The 18,177-nt window shown below is 42.8% G+C and overlaps 1 protein-coding gene across 2 annotated transcripts; it reads right to left on the reverse strand.

Moving 5' to 3' along the window:
• Positions 1-711: 711 nt before the first annotated feature.
• ACTR10 (actin related protein 10) lies at positions 712-15,222 on the reverse strand. 2 transcript variants are annotated; one of them, XM_076345683.1, is made up of 14 exons: positions 15,080-15,150; positions 14,460-14,536; positions 12,854-12,926; positions 12,255-12,337; positions 11,121-11,229; positions 9,363-9,470; positions 8,930-8,997; positions 8,549-8,628; positions 8,103-8,138; positions 6,490-6,569; positions 6,326-6,399; positions 5,787-5,868; positions 4,131-4,332; positions 712-2,917 (listed from the first exon to the last, which is right to left on the reverse strand). In XM_076345683.1, the coding sequence occupies exons 4-14, from the start codon at positions 12,266-12,268 to the stop codon at positions 2,736-2,738; spliced, it is 1,035 nt and encodes a 344-aa protein (XP_076201798.1). In that variant the 5' UTR covers positions 12,269-12,337; positions 12,854-12,926; positions 14,460-14,536; positions 15,080-15,150; the 3' UTR covers positions 712-2,735. The 2 variants fall into 2 exon arrangements, with proteins under 2 accessions (XP_076201798.1, XP_076201797.1); XM_076345682.1 differs by lacking the exon at positions 14,460-14,536 and having other exon boundaries at positions 15,080-15,222.
• Between the last annotated feature and the right edge of the window lie 2,955 nt (positions 15,223-18,177).

Raw genomic sequence — 18,177 nt, forward strand, 5'->3', positions numbered from 1 at the left:
TCTGCGCCTTACGAGGAAATAGCCTCTATTTTATCAAGCCTGTAATCACGCCACAGATTGTTAAGAACAATTTGTAAGTTAAGAACAGGGATGAAGCAGGCTGGTGTCCAAAAACTGCATGTTTATCCATTTTGCTTTATTAAGCATAACTGTTGCAATCATCTATACTTTCTGAAGTCACTCAGAAACCTACTGATATCCCAAATCCTTGCCAAAGACCGCTCCAGCCGAGTCAACCTCATGCACTAAGCATTAGACTCCATTGCTCCTCCCCTGTTCAGCCCCGTAAGGAGAACCAGACCTCACCCACAGGTTTTCTCGCCAGAATCAGCTGGATCCTCAAGTCTCCTGCCCGGCCCTGTAGGGGTTATGCCTTGGGAGAAAGGCTATGGCGGGGCAGTGCAGCTGAGCAGCGCACCGCGTAGCAGGGCCCTGTCGGAGGGGATGCTCTCGACTTGCACGCAACCCCGTAGTCCTCGGTCTCACTGCAGGGGAGATAAAACCGAGTTGGTAAGGGGGAACAAGCGCAGTCAGAGCAAAGGTCCTGAACACTCAAGAAAACAAGGGGAATGCTGGTATTTGAGGAACCTGCTGGGGAATGACCATCCCAAAGGAAATGAAACCATTAATCGTAGGCTTACAGAAGCAATCAAGCAAGGGAAGAACCCTAAGATGTAGAACGCGAAATACCAGACACAATGGGAGCAGAGGTATCTACCTATAGCGTTTAATCCATTTTTCCAAGTTCAGACCTGACAGACAGAACACAACGCAGTACATTTTGAAGAACCTGTTTCTGTGTCGCGGCATGCCATTCTCATCCTCAGGCTGCCGCAGAAAAGCTCCTCTGCATGGGTAATCGCAACTTGTTTGACCTGGAAACCCAGAAAGTGTTTGGACTGGAGACTCTCACATCAGCGCAGGGAGGCACTGGTCAGGCCCCATCGTGCTTTGAGGACTAAGAAATGATCTCTACAAGACCAACCTCATCCCAGGACTATAAAACAACCATTAACAAGCACTCGCAACCATGCTGTCTGTGTAACAGCCACACAGCTCATCTGAAGTAGGAAAAAGGCAATTTAAAAATACACCCGCCAGCACCTCTGGAGAGAAATCATCCATGGTAATACTGTCAGGTCACCGTTACCAACCAGCAAAGTCTCGCCTACGACAGGCTAACACTTTAAGCAGCATCCCTGGTTTTTTGGGTTTGTTTTTTTTTAATTTGAAAACCATTAAGATAAGAAGAAGGAGTATGTCCTACCATGTGCCAACTAACACCATATGTTAAGGTAAAGCATGTATGAAACGGAATGACAAAATCGTGCAGAAGCTTACTTCACACAGGGCAGCATGCTATGGCTTTTAAGTTTCACCACAAGAACGTTTCTTTAAATATATGCTTAACTTCAAGAAACGTGCTTCAGGAACCACAGCAGGTAGCTAGCAGACAGCATGGGAAATCAGTCACAAAAAGCATGTTTGTGGCAATAAAAGACTCCACCACCTCCAATAACTTTATGAATACTATCTCCCCAAATCTGAGATAAACAATTACTCCTCAGAGTAGGATTTAAACCTCAGTAATCAACAGATACCAGCAGGGTCACCATTTAGTCAGCGAGCTGAATTCAGCACGTTGCCTGCAAGTTTAGTGGTATTTGAGGCCGGGGGAAACCCCTCTCCCAAGACATGATGCTGCCGAGATGCACTGGCACTGCCTGGAGTGCCAACCGGGAGCCACAGCTCTGTGTGCAAAGTTAATTCACAGCAGTATTATGGAAGGATGGTGAGAACCGTGACAAACCAAAACCAGCAGCACTAGCAGCAGAATGGAAACATATGTTTGTTTTCCCACAGGAGTGCTCCTTCTCCTTCAATACGTAAAGTTACAGCATTGCTGTAAGAGCCTATTAATTTGCCAACAGTTCCTAAATACAGTGTTAATATTCAAATGTACTTTTTTTTTCCTTAAGCAACGCACTTTGTATTGTATTTTCATTTAATCCATATTGCTGTGGGACAACGAAGTTTAATATTTCTGATGGTGGGAAGGAGGGCAAAGAAGTGACTTTTGAGGTTGACATTTCAATAAGAGACTCAAGATTTCCCCACACTCATTTATCATTCTTACATGGTCGAATTCTTTCTCGGAGGAGAGATACTGGGAGAGTTGTTAGCTCAGCACTATGTGAGAATTACAGGCAGAAGAGTTCTCTGCCAAAACTCTCAAAAAACAGGACTGTGTCCAGGGGAAATACTGCTCCAGCACCTTTGCTAAACAGCCCCAAACCATTTCCTCACATGTGATTCAAGGGTGGAATATTTTAATACAGAATTTGGCAGAAAAGCTTCCATACATGTTTCCCACAGTAGACTGTCCTTCATTCTTCTAAGCATATTTAAAATCAAAATATCTAAAAACAAATTCTCTCAACAATGTCATTTACTATACAGATAAATAACAAACAACTCAGTAGGCTACAACTCACGATGGTATAGAATTTCTTCGGAAGAGGATGAAATAGCACAGTAGCTGCCAGAGTTAAGTTTTTAAACTATAACTGATTTTAAATAGTGTTAGTACCTACCACCATACTCCCCCAAAACATCCACATTGTTCACATTTAATAGTGTTACACACCAATTACTTAATATGAAAGAAAAAAGCGCCAATGCATATATATCTACTTGAAATAGATGAGGAGAATCCTTCTGTAGCATTTAGGTGCTTATTTCTCAGTAGAAAAAGCCCTCTTCATCAACGGTGGGGGTGCTTTTCCAACATCAAACATCATTTCCAGTGGAGGATTATTAAGACAGCACCAGTCAGGTATGCGGCCTGTCTGGCTGTAATATTCTTTGGACACAGAGCGGCTCCCAAGTATGTCCTGAAGTGCTCCAAAAATGGCTCCTACATTATTGGGGGGGAAAACAAAAAAAAAAATGTTGCATTAATTTGATGCAATGAATTTCTTTTTCTACTTCTTCCCATTAAGAATCTCCACTATTCTGTTTCAGCTCTGTCCCAAAAGTTAAAGGAATGAAAGGATCTAGCCGCTTTCCTTTTCAGCAGCCCAGCTAGTCCCAAATTGCTTCCATTTATGTCCCTTGAAAGTAACTGAAAGCAAAGAATCATCTAGTCTCTGCTGACAGCAAAACTGGCCTAGCTGACCTGCTTCTTACGACAAAGTTTCCTAGAAGTTTTGATTTTAAGCACTTTAAGCAAACCACCTTGCGTTTAAGGAAATTTCCTCTCCCCAAAAAGGGTGTCACACAATACCCATAAGAAGTTTACGCAAGCTGCGAGAAGATTCAGACCACAGCAGCTGACCAGCACTGCCAGTGAAGAAAGGTATCAGAGAACTTGGTGCATATAAATCAGTCGTTTGCTAATCCTAAAAGTAGACTCAAAAGGTTTGAAAACTAGAATTTGATAAACATTTACATTTCAAAGCACATGGAAATAAAAATCTACCTTTACAGTTAAAGTTAGTTCCTCATACATACCAGATGGGCTCAGCTTATATACCGAAAGCTTACAAAAGCATGAATTCTTATCAACCCGAGCACCTTCCTGAAAAGAGCTGCTAGCAATGGAAAGCCCTTCTTTTTCCCTCACTTGCCGGTACAGCATCCAAAATCCATCGCAGAGTTGCTTTATTTGTTATTGGCAGTTGGGAACAGCACAGGGAGTTAGCAGCCTCCGGCCTCTCCATAGCTCACAGCTCCTCAGTCAGTAATTAAACTTGTTTTTTCAATAAGCAGATCTTCCTACACGCAGCAGGCCTCTGCTCTGCCTACTCGCTTTACTGGTGCCACCATATGGCAGTAGCCCCGTACTGCACTTGAGTCCACACCTCATCTTCCACACCGCTGTTTCAAATTGCACATCACCTGTTTAAAGCTCCATCACCTGCAGTGCCACCCTGCCCTCCAGATGTCCCTGAGGGAGCTTTACTCCACAAGATTTCTTCCAGGAGGGCATAACAATTCCACAGAGCTCCAATGCAGCTTAATTTCAATAGTTCGCCTAATTTTTACCGCTATTTATTCATTACAAATCCCACTTGGAAGGTTTGTTTTTCCACTTTGTGCCTTTGCTTAACAGTTGTTTTCAGTCTTACCTCCCAGCCAGGCCACACAGTTGGGTTTGGCAGGTGGAGTGTGAATTCTGAAGGTTTTAGTGGCAAGTGCTTCTTTGTATTTCGGTTTCTCTACCAGGTATCTGATTTCGGCCATGAGCCTGTGAAGGAATCCCGGCAACATAGCGGTGCCACCAATAACTACCAAGTTCTCTGCCAACTGCTTCCTGGTGTCTATGGGACACTAATGCAACAGGAATAAAAAAAACACTTTAACTAAAGTGACATGTACAAGCATTCAAAGGTCTTTCTACGCACTTCAATTGCCGTTTTCTCATAATTAGCCAAAACATAACCTACATCATTTTTTATCCAGACTTCCCAAGAAAACCAGGCTTAAGGAACTGCCCAGTTGAGGCTTAATGAGCACACTGTGTCCCTGTAAAGCCCTTCAGCTGAGACAGGCCAAGACAACAGAGGACAGAGGTATCAGTGACAGTAATTCCCATGAGTTCTGGGAGAAGATGTGCCAGAGAGAGGTGAAGCCTCAACCAGTGCTCTCGGAGAGGGAAAACTGTTACACGAGACTGATGCTTTTTAGCTCCATGTGGGAGAAAGGTGCTACCAAAGTCTCAGCGGCAGAAAAGGTTTCTGCTGGAGCTCGCCTCAGGCATCAGATAATCCAACCAGAAGACACACAGGCATGAGAAGACCAAGCTTTGTCAGCTCCGCCCCTCACAAACAGATCTGCGCTATCCCTTTGAGAAAAATTCCAGACTGCTGTGGTCCTCTTGTCCAGCGGAAGTAACTGGATGCTCTTTAACACTTGTAAATTTAACATTTGTCTTTCCTTTGGCCAGAGAGTGATGCAAGGTAAATGCCTAGAGGTACAGGAGGTGAGGGGTCCAGGCACAGATCTTGTTAAACAATTTGTTTTCATAAGGAATTCTAATTGAAATGTTTGCCATGTCATCCAAGCCTATGGCTCTCCAATAAATTACGTCTCAGCAAACTAATTTAAAAGGCATCAATAACTACAGGAAGTCAACTTTAATTAACATACATATACCACCATATAACGAAAATTTCCATTTATAGTGGTTTTCTAATCATTTTTTTCCTAAATATAATAAGAAATGAAGCATTTGTATATGCCAAGAAAATCTTCCATAATATATTTAATATACTGCCTGTAATAGAGATGCCCAGATTAATTTTATTCTATCTTAGGTCAACCAGCAGTCTGCAGGACTCAAAGTCTAACTCTTAGCAAAACACCTTGAAAAAAGAAGAAACAGAATACCTGTGTCATTTCAGTGTAAGCAGTGTAATTCCTATAACACCAAGTATTAGCTACTCCTTCGTCATTACATATGTAGAGCCTCACTCCCAAATAAACGCAAGCTAGTTTATCACTTTTGCTGAAGGGGCGAGCACTGCCTTTCTTCGAAAACTGTCCTAGACACTTTGCAGTACACCGAAGAGTAAGAAAACAATCACAGAGTGGATGACACACGGTGACTTACTACCCCACAGAAATGCATCACGCGGCAGAACCCTAGGAGTCATGCTGTGCTAAACTTTGTCAACCAATCGCAACCTGCAGTCAGAAGGGTGTTACTCTAGAAAGACTCATTTATTACAGCAGGTTTCCTGAGGCTGGAGGCATCCAATAAATGGTTTATAATATAAAGATACCTGAACGAGCGAATCTAAGATCAAAGTGGCAACAGAAGTCTCTTCATTATCCTGTTCAAACAATATTTCGACAACGGAGTCTCTGTTGAAAAGACAGGAAATGAGTGTTAATGAGAAGCAATACCACACTATGAGCTAACACTCACGAACAGCAGGGCTGGAAATAACTGCAGACTTCCTGCTGACACATCATCACTACTTCTTCTGTCACACATCCACGCACCAGGCGGTGCCAACGGGGAGGAGACAATGCCTCGTTCGCTTCACTAAACCTGTCTCATCATCATGCATTAATACTCCATTTCTGTTTCCCCCATCCCTCCAATCTGTTTGCTTTCATCTTCAACTGCAAGCTCTCTGGAGAGGCCGACACCTCTTATTATGGGCTTGCACTGTGCCCAGCACAAAGCCTTAATTTAAGAGATATTAAAAGCATATGCAAGTGTTTCAATAAAACTCAATTTTATGAAAATTTATGTGCGTTTAGAGTTGAAAATGTATCCTCCTAAAGATAAATACTCTGCTGTGGTATTTCTCACCTGATGGGGCCAACGACATGGAGAATCTTTTCTCCATCTAAAGGATAGTCCACGTCTGGAGGCGGTGAAGGACGCTAGAAATAAAAACGTACGTGCGTTATTTTAGAGGCCAAAAAGGCTACATCCACTTCAAAAGACTAGGATAAGCTTCATTCTCCACCCACCTCAGCACTGCCATCAATGTTGAACTTGGCTGCTTGGATTTTCAGTCCACGTTGGAGATCACTCACAAAACAAGTGCGGACTCCATGAAAGAAAAGAAAGGGGCAGAAAAGAGACTTTGTTGGATCCTTTCATCACCAATCAAGACAGTAATTTTGCTTACTTTAAAGAAGAACACACACTTCAGGCCCTTGCTGGTCCAAGACATTATCAAATAAATGCAAAGAAAAACTGTCTCTACACTTCAGCAGAGTTCAGATGCTATCTAGACCATGAGTTTAAATGAAGCTGACACCGAAACTATGCTAGGACAGGCAAGATTTCTTTCTCAGACAAGCTACATAAGATTTAAAGACAGAGGGACGTTACTAACCGTGCCTTCGGTTACCACAAGGTGCCAGGGGTTGTAGTCTGCTGTCAAACACACCATTGAGGGTCTTGCACCATAGCTTCAAATAGGACATTGCTCATTTTCTAAACAAGCTGTAATCATGCAATATTTTTCCTAGTACAACTCTTCAGCACCCTAAGAATTCCAAAGGTGTTTTTTTTTCTCCAGGCAACACTGACAGAGCACAATTTCATTTGTATCCCAGCTGTTAGTGATATTATATACTTATTTATTTATATCTGGCACAAATGAGTATCTTCTTCATAAATGTCTGTTACAAAGAAATAACCCTTCAATACACGGGCAATCAGTTTCAACCCTAGCATGTTATACCTGGTTCCAAAAGACTGAATAAAAACCAGAACTGGTCATAAAATTGTGTTCAAGTCCAGGAATTAGAAAAACAACTTCCATTTGACAAAGCACCAGCTCCATTTAAGTTATTTTGCATTTGGCTGATGGATTTCTTCCTAATTTGGCCCAAGAGATATATACTAGTTTCTATTTTCTATGATTATATATATTTTTATATCTGTTGCACATGAAACATTACATAGGAATTCATCCAAGTTCTGCCCAAAGATAGACTCTCTTTTTTCTGGCGTAAATGTAGTCCTTGACTCATCTTGCCTACCTGATTAACACGCCAAAATGTCTTTTACACATACTTTATTTTTTGTGCAAAATTGACTTTAAGGCAACTTGAGCCTTCCTGGTCAATTTATAAACAAAATTAACTTAAAGTATTCTTATGCCATGATGTTAAGACTGCTTAAATGCTGCATTTGCAACCAAAACATATCTATGATAACAGGTTTTGAACATTAGCTCTGCTAACTCTAAGTCCCATGTAGAGTACACACTGTACACGTTCATACGCAGCAAACAAAATGTCAGTAGTTAACAAATGCAACACGAAGTTAACCTGACCTGCTGATGACAGGATATATACAATAGTGTAATACTCTTCCTGCGCCAGTCTACCAAATCTATCTACGAGCTACGTCTTAACAACACATAGGCTAAAGCTGAAAGAGGAATTCAACATGGTTTTGGTTTTGCTTTCAAAGAGGAAGAACACTGCAATTTCTTCCAGTAGGTGAGAAATACGATAAACAGAGAAGATAAAATAAATTCCTAAATGTAAAGTATTGCACATTTGTTATTATCATACTCTACTGCGCAATTTAATAAACGAGAGTTTCACGAAGCAGAAAATTTTACCTTTTATATCCTCTACTATATCTTCTGGAACCGAGCCTGAAATAAAAAAAAAAACAACTTAGAACAAAAACTTTTGAAGTAGAAAAGAGAATTTAAGAATGAAACTAAGTTTGAATTACATTTAGTACATTAAAGTTTCACCTTGACAGCAGCTTTTAAAGATTTCTAAGGAAGAAAGAATATTAAGAACAGAAATAAAAAGCTTGTCTTCTCTCAAAACATACTGAAAAATTACTACAGAAGTTTTATCTCAGCCTTCATTCAAGCCTGCTGTTATGAGTGGCTTATCACAAAAATAATACACTTGTTAAATACGGAGAAAGAAATAATGAAAGTAGATCACGTAAGATGCGGTGAATACTAAGCTCATTTTATTCTCTGTCAGTATTAATCCACTTTCCCCAGTGCAAGTTCACAGCACATATGCCGCAGCAAACAGACCTTACCCATCACAGATGGAAGGCTTTGTCCTTTGGCTAATCCTGTATCAACTGTGCACTGCTCCAACAACTGATACTCCAGCTCCCTAAAATATCACACATTAAGTTAGTTAAAGATAGCTATTAACTCAGGCTGATTCTCTATATTACGCTTAAGGGACAGTATTTATTCCCTTCAGGTACGTTCTTCTAAATATAAACTGAAGCAGATCTGATTTCCACAGCTTTTACTACATCAAGAAAAGCCAGTGGTAACGTTAAAAACCGGACGCTGTCGCAGCAACAGTTATGATTCAGGTCATGTTCAATAGGAACCTTTGGTCATTAGTCAAAGGTGAACTTTCACAAATAAATCACCGCTAACTTGGAATGTATAACTGAACTTACTTGTGGATAGCCTTTCCTCCCAAAGGAAGAGAACCCCAGCAGCTGAGAATCGGAATTCCCTCATATATCTACATGAAGATCAGGAAATTGACCTTTTTTGTTACGAGTTTTCAGTCTGTTGGAATTAAATGCTTTTTCCCCTCAACGTTCTCTTGCATTAGCTATTTGAAAAACTTTCCAACTGCTTTTCTCCAAAACTAATTTCTAGTATACAGAGGCTGGAGTTATGAACCACTCTTCCCAAGTTTCGAGGGAACACAGATTTAGCATGTCAGCTGTGAAGAGATTCCCCAAGTCATAGTATCTTATAGTCAAAAGCTGGACTGGCTGATCTGTTCCCATTACTTCTTAGCACACCTGAAGTCTATAAAAATATCACCTTGTCACGATAGCCTTATTGCTGAAAATTTTGTTTGTGTATATTAAAGGATACGGGCAGCACCAAGCTTTCTGCATATCCACAGTCTAGCACCATGGCAGAATTGATCCCAAGCGTCAGCAGAGACATTAGATGACTTGGAGCAAACAAAACGGAAGGTACCTGCATGGAAACCAGAAGGACAATTGACGGCGGGGGGGGAGAAACAAACCACCCAAAGCGCTGATGCTTTCCCCGTATGTCATATTCAAAGCAAAACCCAAATAACTGTACCCTGAGGTACCCATTTTTGATTTAGTTTTTAAGGTAGTGTAGTAATGAACAAAATACAACAGGATTCTAAATTCTATGTTCATCTTATTTGTGGTACACAACAGTGACTTCAGTAATAACAAATCTTGGAATGGGCTTGTAAGAAAAGTAAGTATTAACCATAGAACTCATCTTAAGTCGTAGATCAGGTTTCTTATTGTCATTGAAAAGAAATGAAAGAAACTAAACCACAGCTACTTGAAATGCTGTATAAAGACCTGAAGATGTGAACAAAGGTGCCAGGAAACCCATAAAAGTGTGCCTTATGACAACACACTGTTGCACACAACCTCACGGCAGAGGCTATTTAAAACACTCTCCCCAAAGCAATGTGGAAACTCAAGTTAAAATTACACGAGAATTACTTCCTTCTCCCAAAATTCCATAAATCAAGTTTCCTAGATAGCAACAGTTCCTTTAATGGAACACCTCGAAGTGTGAATTAAATGAGCAATTTCAAGAAATCCTGCATTTAAGGGCAACGTTACTGATACTTAGCCCAGAGACACAAGTTATAATATTGACCCCGTATTAATATGCCACTCTCATTCTTTGCACCAAATGGAAATACTAGCCAGAGAGAATTAACCTCACATCAGTATTAGCTGGCTTCTTAACAAGTTACAAAGTTTCTCCATCAAAATAGGACTTTTCAAGTCACGAGTCATTTTTGACAACCAATTTTGCATGGGGGTGCTTTGTCTGAGACGTTTTTTCCTGTAAGGGGATTAGGGAAAAAAAAAACCCAAATCACTCAAATCTTTCAGCAATTTCAAGTCATCAGAAAATTTTATCAGTAGTAGGAAAGAATATTGCAGAAGTTTAAGATTAGTTGCTAAACTGTGTGGTGGAAGCACACTGAAGAAGTACTGCAGACAAACTAGTTTCACCACTTTTTATAGAACCTTAACCTTTGCTTTATCTGAATTGAAGAAGAATGGATTCACCTTCCAAAACACTTTCCATTAGAACTAAGCAAGAATTAGGTCCAGGCTTTTCTTCAGAAAGACTGACTAAGCAGAGAAGATAATAAATTTCAGGTAAGCTCTTTTCTAAATGGGTACAGCCAGAGGTTAGATCACGTGCTAGGCAAAGATATTGACTCTGGTAGAAGTCGAGATTTGCTGACAAAGCACTAACAAGTGTTTAAATATAAATTCTGGCTTCAGGCAGTGCTCAATGGGGATTATTGGATCTGCCTGGAACAGTGTGACGTGAGCTGTACTTTCGTACAAGCCAGAGAAATCTTTCGGATTCCTGTTAATAGCTCCTGTTTTGTGGCCTCACAAAGAGTCAGAACGGAACAAAAATGGCCTTTAGTCCCATCTCCAAGCCCTACTTCCCCAGACGACCATCAGCTTTTTTTCATCTTCTTTCTGCCTCTCTCATTCTTTTGGCATTATTTTCATTTCTTCGTCCACCTCTGGTAGTGATTGTAAGTAAAACTTCTTCCGGCAAGTGCTACGCTGAGCACATACAATAGTTATGTAAAACACGTACCTCAAAATGCTTGAAAAGGACTCTTGTGAGCGTGTCTCTGAAGTGTGAAGGGCACAAGACAGATTCTATGATCACAACACGGCGGTCTCTGGGATTCACCAACAGATGTCTAAAAAAGGCAAGATGTGTAAAATAAAACTGTTTAAGCACGTATTATGAGACCTACCTGATTTTCATATTCCATTCTCCTCAAAAATCCTAAAAATTTGCATTTAGATAGCATTTTCTACAGCAGATCCCAAAGTCTTTTCCCAAATTTAAAGAAAACAACACTTTTCTAAAAGCAAGTTAGGAAACTGAGTTACAGAAAACAAGTTATAGAGCTATTCGCCAGCAGGCTGCAGTTCTGAATATCTGTTATACATTTCTCACTCAATATAAAGAAATGCAAAAATAGGCATGGACAATAGCCATTAATGGCTTGTCCAGTGTCATACAGTGTGTCCATAAAAGAGGAAGAATGACGATACAGATGTCCTGATTTCAGTGGAAGAGGATGGAATTGCCCTGATTTCAACTACAAAGCGATGGGGGGGGGGGGGGGGAAGCAACCCACACCAGAAGATCTGAGGCACAGAAATTAAGTACTTGCTTCCCTGTGTCAAGTGATGATTTTTACTGTGTAAAAATAAGGATTGGAAGTAAAGAGAAAAGCCTAAGTCCAACTTTGTTATTCACTAATGAAATTCACTAAAATCCACTAAAAATACAACAAAAAGATGTATTACTAAGGTAAAAATACTCCACAGGTTAAGATTCCTCCTTCCAAACCACTGTCATGGGGAGAGAGTTCTGCAACGATATAAGATGAGCCTCAGTCCTACCAAAATCAGTACAACTCCTTTCCCCTATCACATCCCTTATGAGTGCCACAGTTAAAAGGCAACTTACCAAATACTTTTTATTTCTAGACAGCAACTAATGCTGCAGGACACTAACTCTTTGTAATATAACCTGAAGCTCAGCACCACTGAATTTCTCCTGCAAGAACAAAGCCAGGCAGCCACCTGCAAAATCTTGTTTCTGTTTTCTTACTCAACTAGACAGCAGTCTCCAGTCACACTTCTAACACCTCCATGTACTCAGAAAAGAACCGCAGAAGGCTTGAATAACTGTCATCCGAGTATCTCTTACCTGAAATACAGCATATGGATAAATTCCTTCAGATACGAATATAGCTCTTCTGTATTAATATTATACTGAACAACTTTGACAGGCTGTAAAGTAAAAATATCCACAGTCAGCTTAAATACTAGGCAGTGGTTATATATAAAGAAATATATATATGATAATATATATGAACATATATAATCTGACATATATAAAGAAATACTCACTCTTGCCTGATTTGCTCTATGTCCTTAACAATGCAGCTCATAAACTCACCCTATAACTAAACGCCAGAGTTTATTAATGCTAATTTTTTGTACTGGTAACTTATCTCAACATTAGTTTTCCAAAGCTGCCATCCTCTACTGCAGGAAAAAAAAAAGGCATAGCTAGGCAAAGAAATTTCTCAATAAATGCCCCAAACATAAGCTGCATGGGTGATGAGTACCAATTAACATCAGTGTTGGTATCACACTTGTATCCAGTTACAATCTTTTAATAAGAGCAGTTATAAGATAATGAAAAATAGCTTATGATGGACAGAAAACATATCGGCAAATTCCTTCTATACCATAACATTCCAAACATTGTAAAGGTAAAACACTTCAGGTAAAATAGTTTACCTTTGCGACATCAGGTTTCTTTATTTCACTAGGAATAATGCATCTTGGTCCTGTTTCTCCTGCAAAACCACACCTAAAAGAGAATGTTGAAAATCTCATCGTGTGAAGTCACTAGTCAACATACTGGGCCTAGGAATCGTCAAAGAGTAATTAATTAGGGATATTTCTGTGACAAGAGGTGTTTTGCATATAGCTTTTCTATCTAACCATTTTGAATGAGAAAGATTGTGTATCTTTTTATTGACTCCCTCTCAGCTGCATTAAACAAAACAAGTTTTCTTCACTTCTGTAAGGACTGTAATGCTCAACTCTGACGTCCCTCCTACTTTCCACTGAGTACAGTTTTCTGTTTACAATCATCCACCTGCAACCTTCCCTACTGCCTATTAAATTTCCAAAGACAGACCTTTCTGTGTCCTCCATACGGGCCCATAGTTTTCACTGAAGCTCTCAGTAAACACAGGCAAGATTAAGTTATCGTCTCCTCTTTAAATCCTCATTTTCTGTGATGTTTATTGAGAAGAAACAAAAAAGACTTAATGACCACGATCACGCAGGTCCTGTGGCCTATTTCACTGCTGACCAGCACCATTCCGTTGACACTTTCTTCCTATTTGCAGCTTGTTTAATACTTTGAAATGCATTCCCTTCACAAGCATCCTGGGCGATTTAAGGCATTACTACCTCAAGATGACTGGTTACTACTCCAGGACTCCTGACAAAACATGAGAGTTCTGCATCCAACTTAGATGCAACATAATAAAAATAGTAGCAACTCCAAAACAAACTTTTTGGAAACCCATCTGGTTTTCATAAAGAGATTGCACCTTAAAAGACAGGAGAACCGTGGACTGAAGAAGGCAAAATGAAAGACAAAAGAAATTCAAGATTTGATTTTAAGAAACTCAGTGCCACCCCCATTAAGTACAAACATCAGAAAAAAAAACTACAGTAGAAAACTGTAAAGCCGCTGGAGTTCAAGTACTTTTAATGCAAAAGGTCCATTAATACCTTCTTTTGGTATTTGGCAACTGTCAACGTGTTTCTTCAGATCATTTCAGAAAAATTCTAAAGATAGACGTAATTCAGAATTATTTTCCTTTGGTCTCCCAAAGAAAGACTTGTGTGGTCCCAGTGTGCATAAGCAGTTGTCCTTGCCTGTCACCCTGACAACTTTTGAACTTTTGGTTAATTTCAGCCTTATCTGGAAAAGGACAGATGTCTCTCATGTAATTAAGTTCTCTCTTCTACAGGAATGCAGCTTGGAAACAGACCCTAAAAACACGCTATTCAAGGGAAATGCTTTTGCACGAGAGCATTTTATTAGACAAATAATGCCCATGGGATAAAACCTCACAAGCACCCCAAATTTGGGAAAAGCTTGCGATCAGCAACACAACATGAATCCACAAGAAGCCACTCGTGGAATCACTTGTTTCCATCTGTGAAGGTTTTGTTAAATCCTCTCCATAACCACACTGCAGCGATTTCCAGGTGACGACGCCTGCCTGCTGGTCTGCAATTACACAGTCACTTGAAAAAAAAGCAAGTACAACTTAATACAAAAACAAGTTTGGACAAGAAACCCTGTTCCTGCGACTCCTACCTCTTTAGACAAGCAAGGAAATCCGCAGAGCTTCAAGCAGGTAAACACATCCACACAGCCACAGGCGTGGGCCTAGCCTAGTAAGAATGGCATACATCCGAAAAGGTGCTTTTTTGGCAAGACAATCCCTTTTTCTGTGTGCAGGCCGCCTCTCCAAACAGGCCACTGAAACCCAGGGTGCATTTCCAGAGTAGTTTAACCCCGGCCGTGGGGACGGATTGCTTAAACAGCCCCTTTTCCACCAGGGCTATGCGTGCCTGGGACACGGGCATGGGCAGAGTTGGGGGTTTCTAACACAACGGGGTATTTTGACATGGGGCGGGCAGAGGCACGACTACATTTTTGGCCCACGACATAAATTACTAAATACTGAGCATTTCTGCTTCCACCTGGAGTTACACCCTTTTTTTAATCTAAAACACGAGACTAAAAAATAAGGCTGTTATTGTCGGCTTTGTACCACGTAGATCACCACAGAAAGGGGGCGAGGGGGAAAAAAAAACCCACACAACTATTCATCCCGACGGCAGGCCCGCCGCCCAGCCGCGACACTGGCTCCACGGCGAAGCCTGTCGCGACAGAAAGGGGGCAGGCGGGGTGGGGACCGCGGCGCCACTCACTTGGTGAAGGCCTCGCCCAGGTCTATCACCACGGCGGTCTTCTCCCCGCCGCTGCCCAGGCCCTCGTAGAGCGGCATCGCGGCCTCCCTTCACCTCAGGCGGCGGCGCAGCGGGGCCTGCCTCCCGCCCGGCGCGGCACGATGGGGCCTTCCTCCTCCCCGGCGCGGCGGGCTGCCCGCGGCGCCTGTCCGCACAACCGCCGGGAGCGCCCCGCCGGCGGCGGCGGCGGCGACGTGCGCGGTGCGGCGCGGCCCTCCCTCAGCTCCGCCCCGGCGGCGGGCAGGGCCTCTGCGCGGGGGAAGGGTAGTTTTCCCGCTGGATGAGGCCCCTGAAGCGCAGGCGGGTGATGCGGGCGAAGGCGGGGCGGGGGCTGGGTACGAGGGCGGCCTCGCTCCTGTGAGGAGACCCAGCGCTGGGGCTTCTCCTACCCGAGCGAAATGGCGGCGGCGCCTTGGCGCCGGGAGCTGGTCAAGCGGAAAGGCACGCTGAAGCGGCCGTGCTGTAGGGGGGCGTTAATTTATACCACACAGCTCATTCCCGAGGGGCCAGGCATCGCCTGTCTGCGCCATGCAGCCGTGCATCGAACTCTTCCTTGTGTCCTTCCACAGCTGACCCAAAGCCCTCGGGAAAGCTTAAACCCACCATGGGCCCTGCAGTGCATGCTCTGGCTGCCAGGACGTTTAACGTGAGAGCCATTTACGAGGCTGAATGTGTAGGTACCCTTGGGGTACAGTATCCTCTCTCTCAAACAGAAATAAAATGTCTCGGGGAGGCAAAAAAGCCCCATCTCCTCATGGCTCCAAGAGAGTGGTGGTTAGGAGCAAAGATAGGAGTTTGCAAATACAGTGAGGATAGGAATAATAAATAAACCCCAGCACGGTAACCTGTGCTTTCCAGACTGGGTCGCCTATGTCTGGTAGATGGGCCGTAGAAGATCAGCTATGGTGGGAGTCAGCGGGTGGGCCACGAGTGCCAAAAATGTAATTTGAATCAGCTCAATTTTAGCCATTTTCATGAAAGCGTATCGTTGTGCCACTACAGCTGGGTTTTGCCTTTATTTCTCTTTTTTTTTTGAAGGGGGGAATTTATTGCTGTTCAGACTTTGACAATCACAGAGCCACACCACAGGACACATTTTGCAAAGTTTGTGGGAATGCTGTGTTATCTCAAACCCTCACAAAATAACAGGCTGTCAAAACCAAGATCTTACTCAGGTTTGGAGCAAAGGAAAAGTTGTGTTTGTGTGCAAGTGTGTATGTGCCCACATATTACAATGAAAGACTTTGACCCGGTGTTGAGGTTTTAACCCCATCAAGGTTAGGAAATGTTAACTTCTTCTAAATAATCTTCATCTCCGCATTATAGCTAAATGTCAGCTCTGCTACAGGTGAGGTCGGTCACCACTTGTTTACAAGTAAGTTAGTCAAAGTGTCTGAAATACGCAGCCTTGCTTAGATGGTCTTGGCATTTCTGGTCTGTAACAGCCATGCCATGAAAGCCCCTTAGCGTGAGTTTGTGGGAACGGGTTCTATAAGTACCTCAGGACGTGGATAGAGAGACAGTTATCCAAAAGAGTGAAGAGAGGAAAAGTACGTGCCAAAAGGTAGCACGTGAAAGTCCCCTGAGAATTGAGAAGCCCACAGGCTAGCAATCCTGCTGAATCTGCCAGAAGTAAACTCGGAACACCAAGTTTGCTGCATCTGTGCAAGGCCCCCAGCATCAGCAATAGGTTGCCTAACTCTGCATCCACAAAGGTGGTGGCTGCTCTATGCTGAGAGAGACAACAGGATTATCTAGACACCTGATGAAACAAGGCACTCTTTGAGGGACTTTGTGAACACCCACCTAGAAGCCATTGACGCATCAGTACGAGCCTCTGTTTCTGGATAAACAGCTGGGGTTGGCCTTCCAACTGTTGCTCCGGCTGAAAAACTGAGGGAGAGCATGTGTGCATGAGTGAAGTGTGTAATTAGTTATCTGCTATTAATAATAACAGCTGGACTGCTAATAGTAAGAGCTTAGTCAATAAAAGGTGTTCTAATGAATATTGTTTGTGATACGTGCCTCCCTGTGACTTGATCCCCTAGCTGGGAAAAGGGAGTTTATAACAGATGTTGGCTAGTGTAATGAAAATTTGGGATCACTTGGGAAAGAGATTCCTAAGGTAACGCTTATCCCACTCCCAACAACCACCTCCTTTCCTCTACCAACCTTCCCCTTCTCCTTCCCCCACAGTAACCACGCTTGTAAAATCAGCTGCTCTTTAGGCACTTTTTATGCACGCCCAGGAGTGTAACTACGGCCCTGATCATGTCCCCAAAAGATCTGTCATGGAGTATTTATATCAGCTCAGTGCGCGGGACCCATTTCTTCTTCAGGGAAGCAAAATAAATATTGAAAAAGCTCTTAACTGGTGAGTTGGGTCTAGACATTTGCCCGTTGCCAGCCAGGCAAGCCAAAGAGCCTGAGTGCATACGCGCAGGAGGACAAGGGCGCTAATGAAGCAAGAGGTTTTCAAGGTAGGCTGTCGTGACACTGATGTGCTCTGTTGCCGCTGAACCCGAACTCCGTGAGCTGTGAGCCGCTGTAGCAGTTCGTAGATGCTATGCTTTTCACGTCCTCTGCGGCAGTGCTGTTTGTCCCACATCCGCACTTTCTGTTTAAGATCTGTGGAGGTGGAGGTGTGTGGGAGAGTCGGACGATGAGCGGGAGTGATGTGAGACACCAAAAGCTGTCGCTGCCACCATCTGCTCTGTCGCCTGAGCAAACCTCTGCACTAGCCCATCGTTGGGACTAGCGGCTCTACATAACCGCTTTCTCTTCTGCTTCTGTCACAGCCTTGTCGCCTTCCCCCCTTCTGGTGTCCCTAAAGTCACCTGGGTCACAAAGTAGGGTCAAGAGTGTAGGGCCGAGAAGAGAAGGTCCATGTGTGTGCGGAGCAGGAGTGCAGACTGGAGGAGCTGAAGCAGATGGGGCATCCTGGAAGGGCTGTCTATATCTGAAGGACACGCGAGGAATCCAGGCAGCGCAGAGTGAATGCAAGAAAGGTGTGAAGAAGGGGAACTCTGCAGTGACAAACTCCGGGGAGACTCCTCGCA

The sequence above is a fragment of the Aptenodytes patagonicus genome, chromosome 7 (genome assembly GCF_965638725.1).
Source record: "Aptenodytes patagonicus chromosome 7, bAptPat1.pri.cur, whole genome shotgun sequence".
NCBI lineage: Eukaryota > Metazoa > Chordata > Aves > Sphenisciformes > Spheniscidae > Aptenodytes > Aptenodytes patagonicus.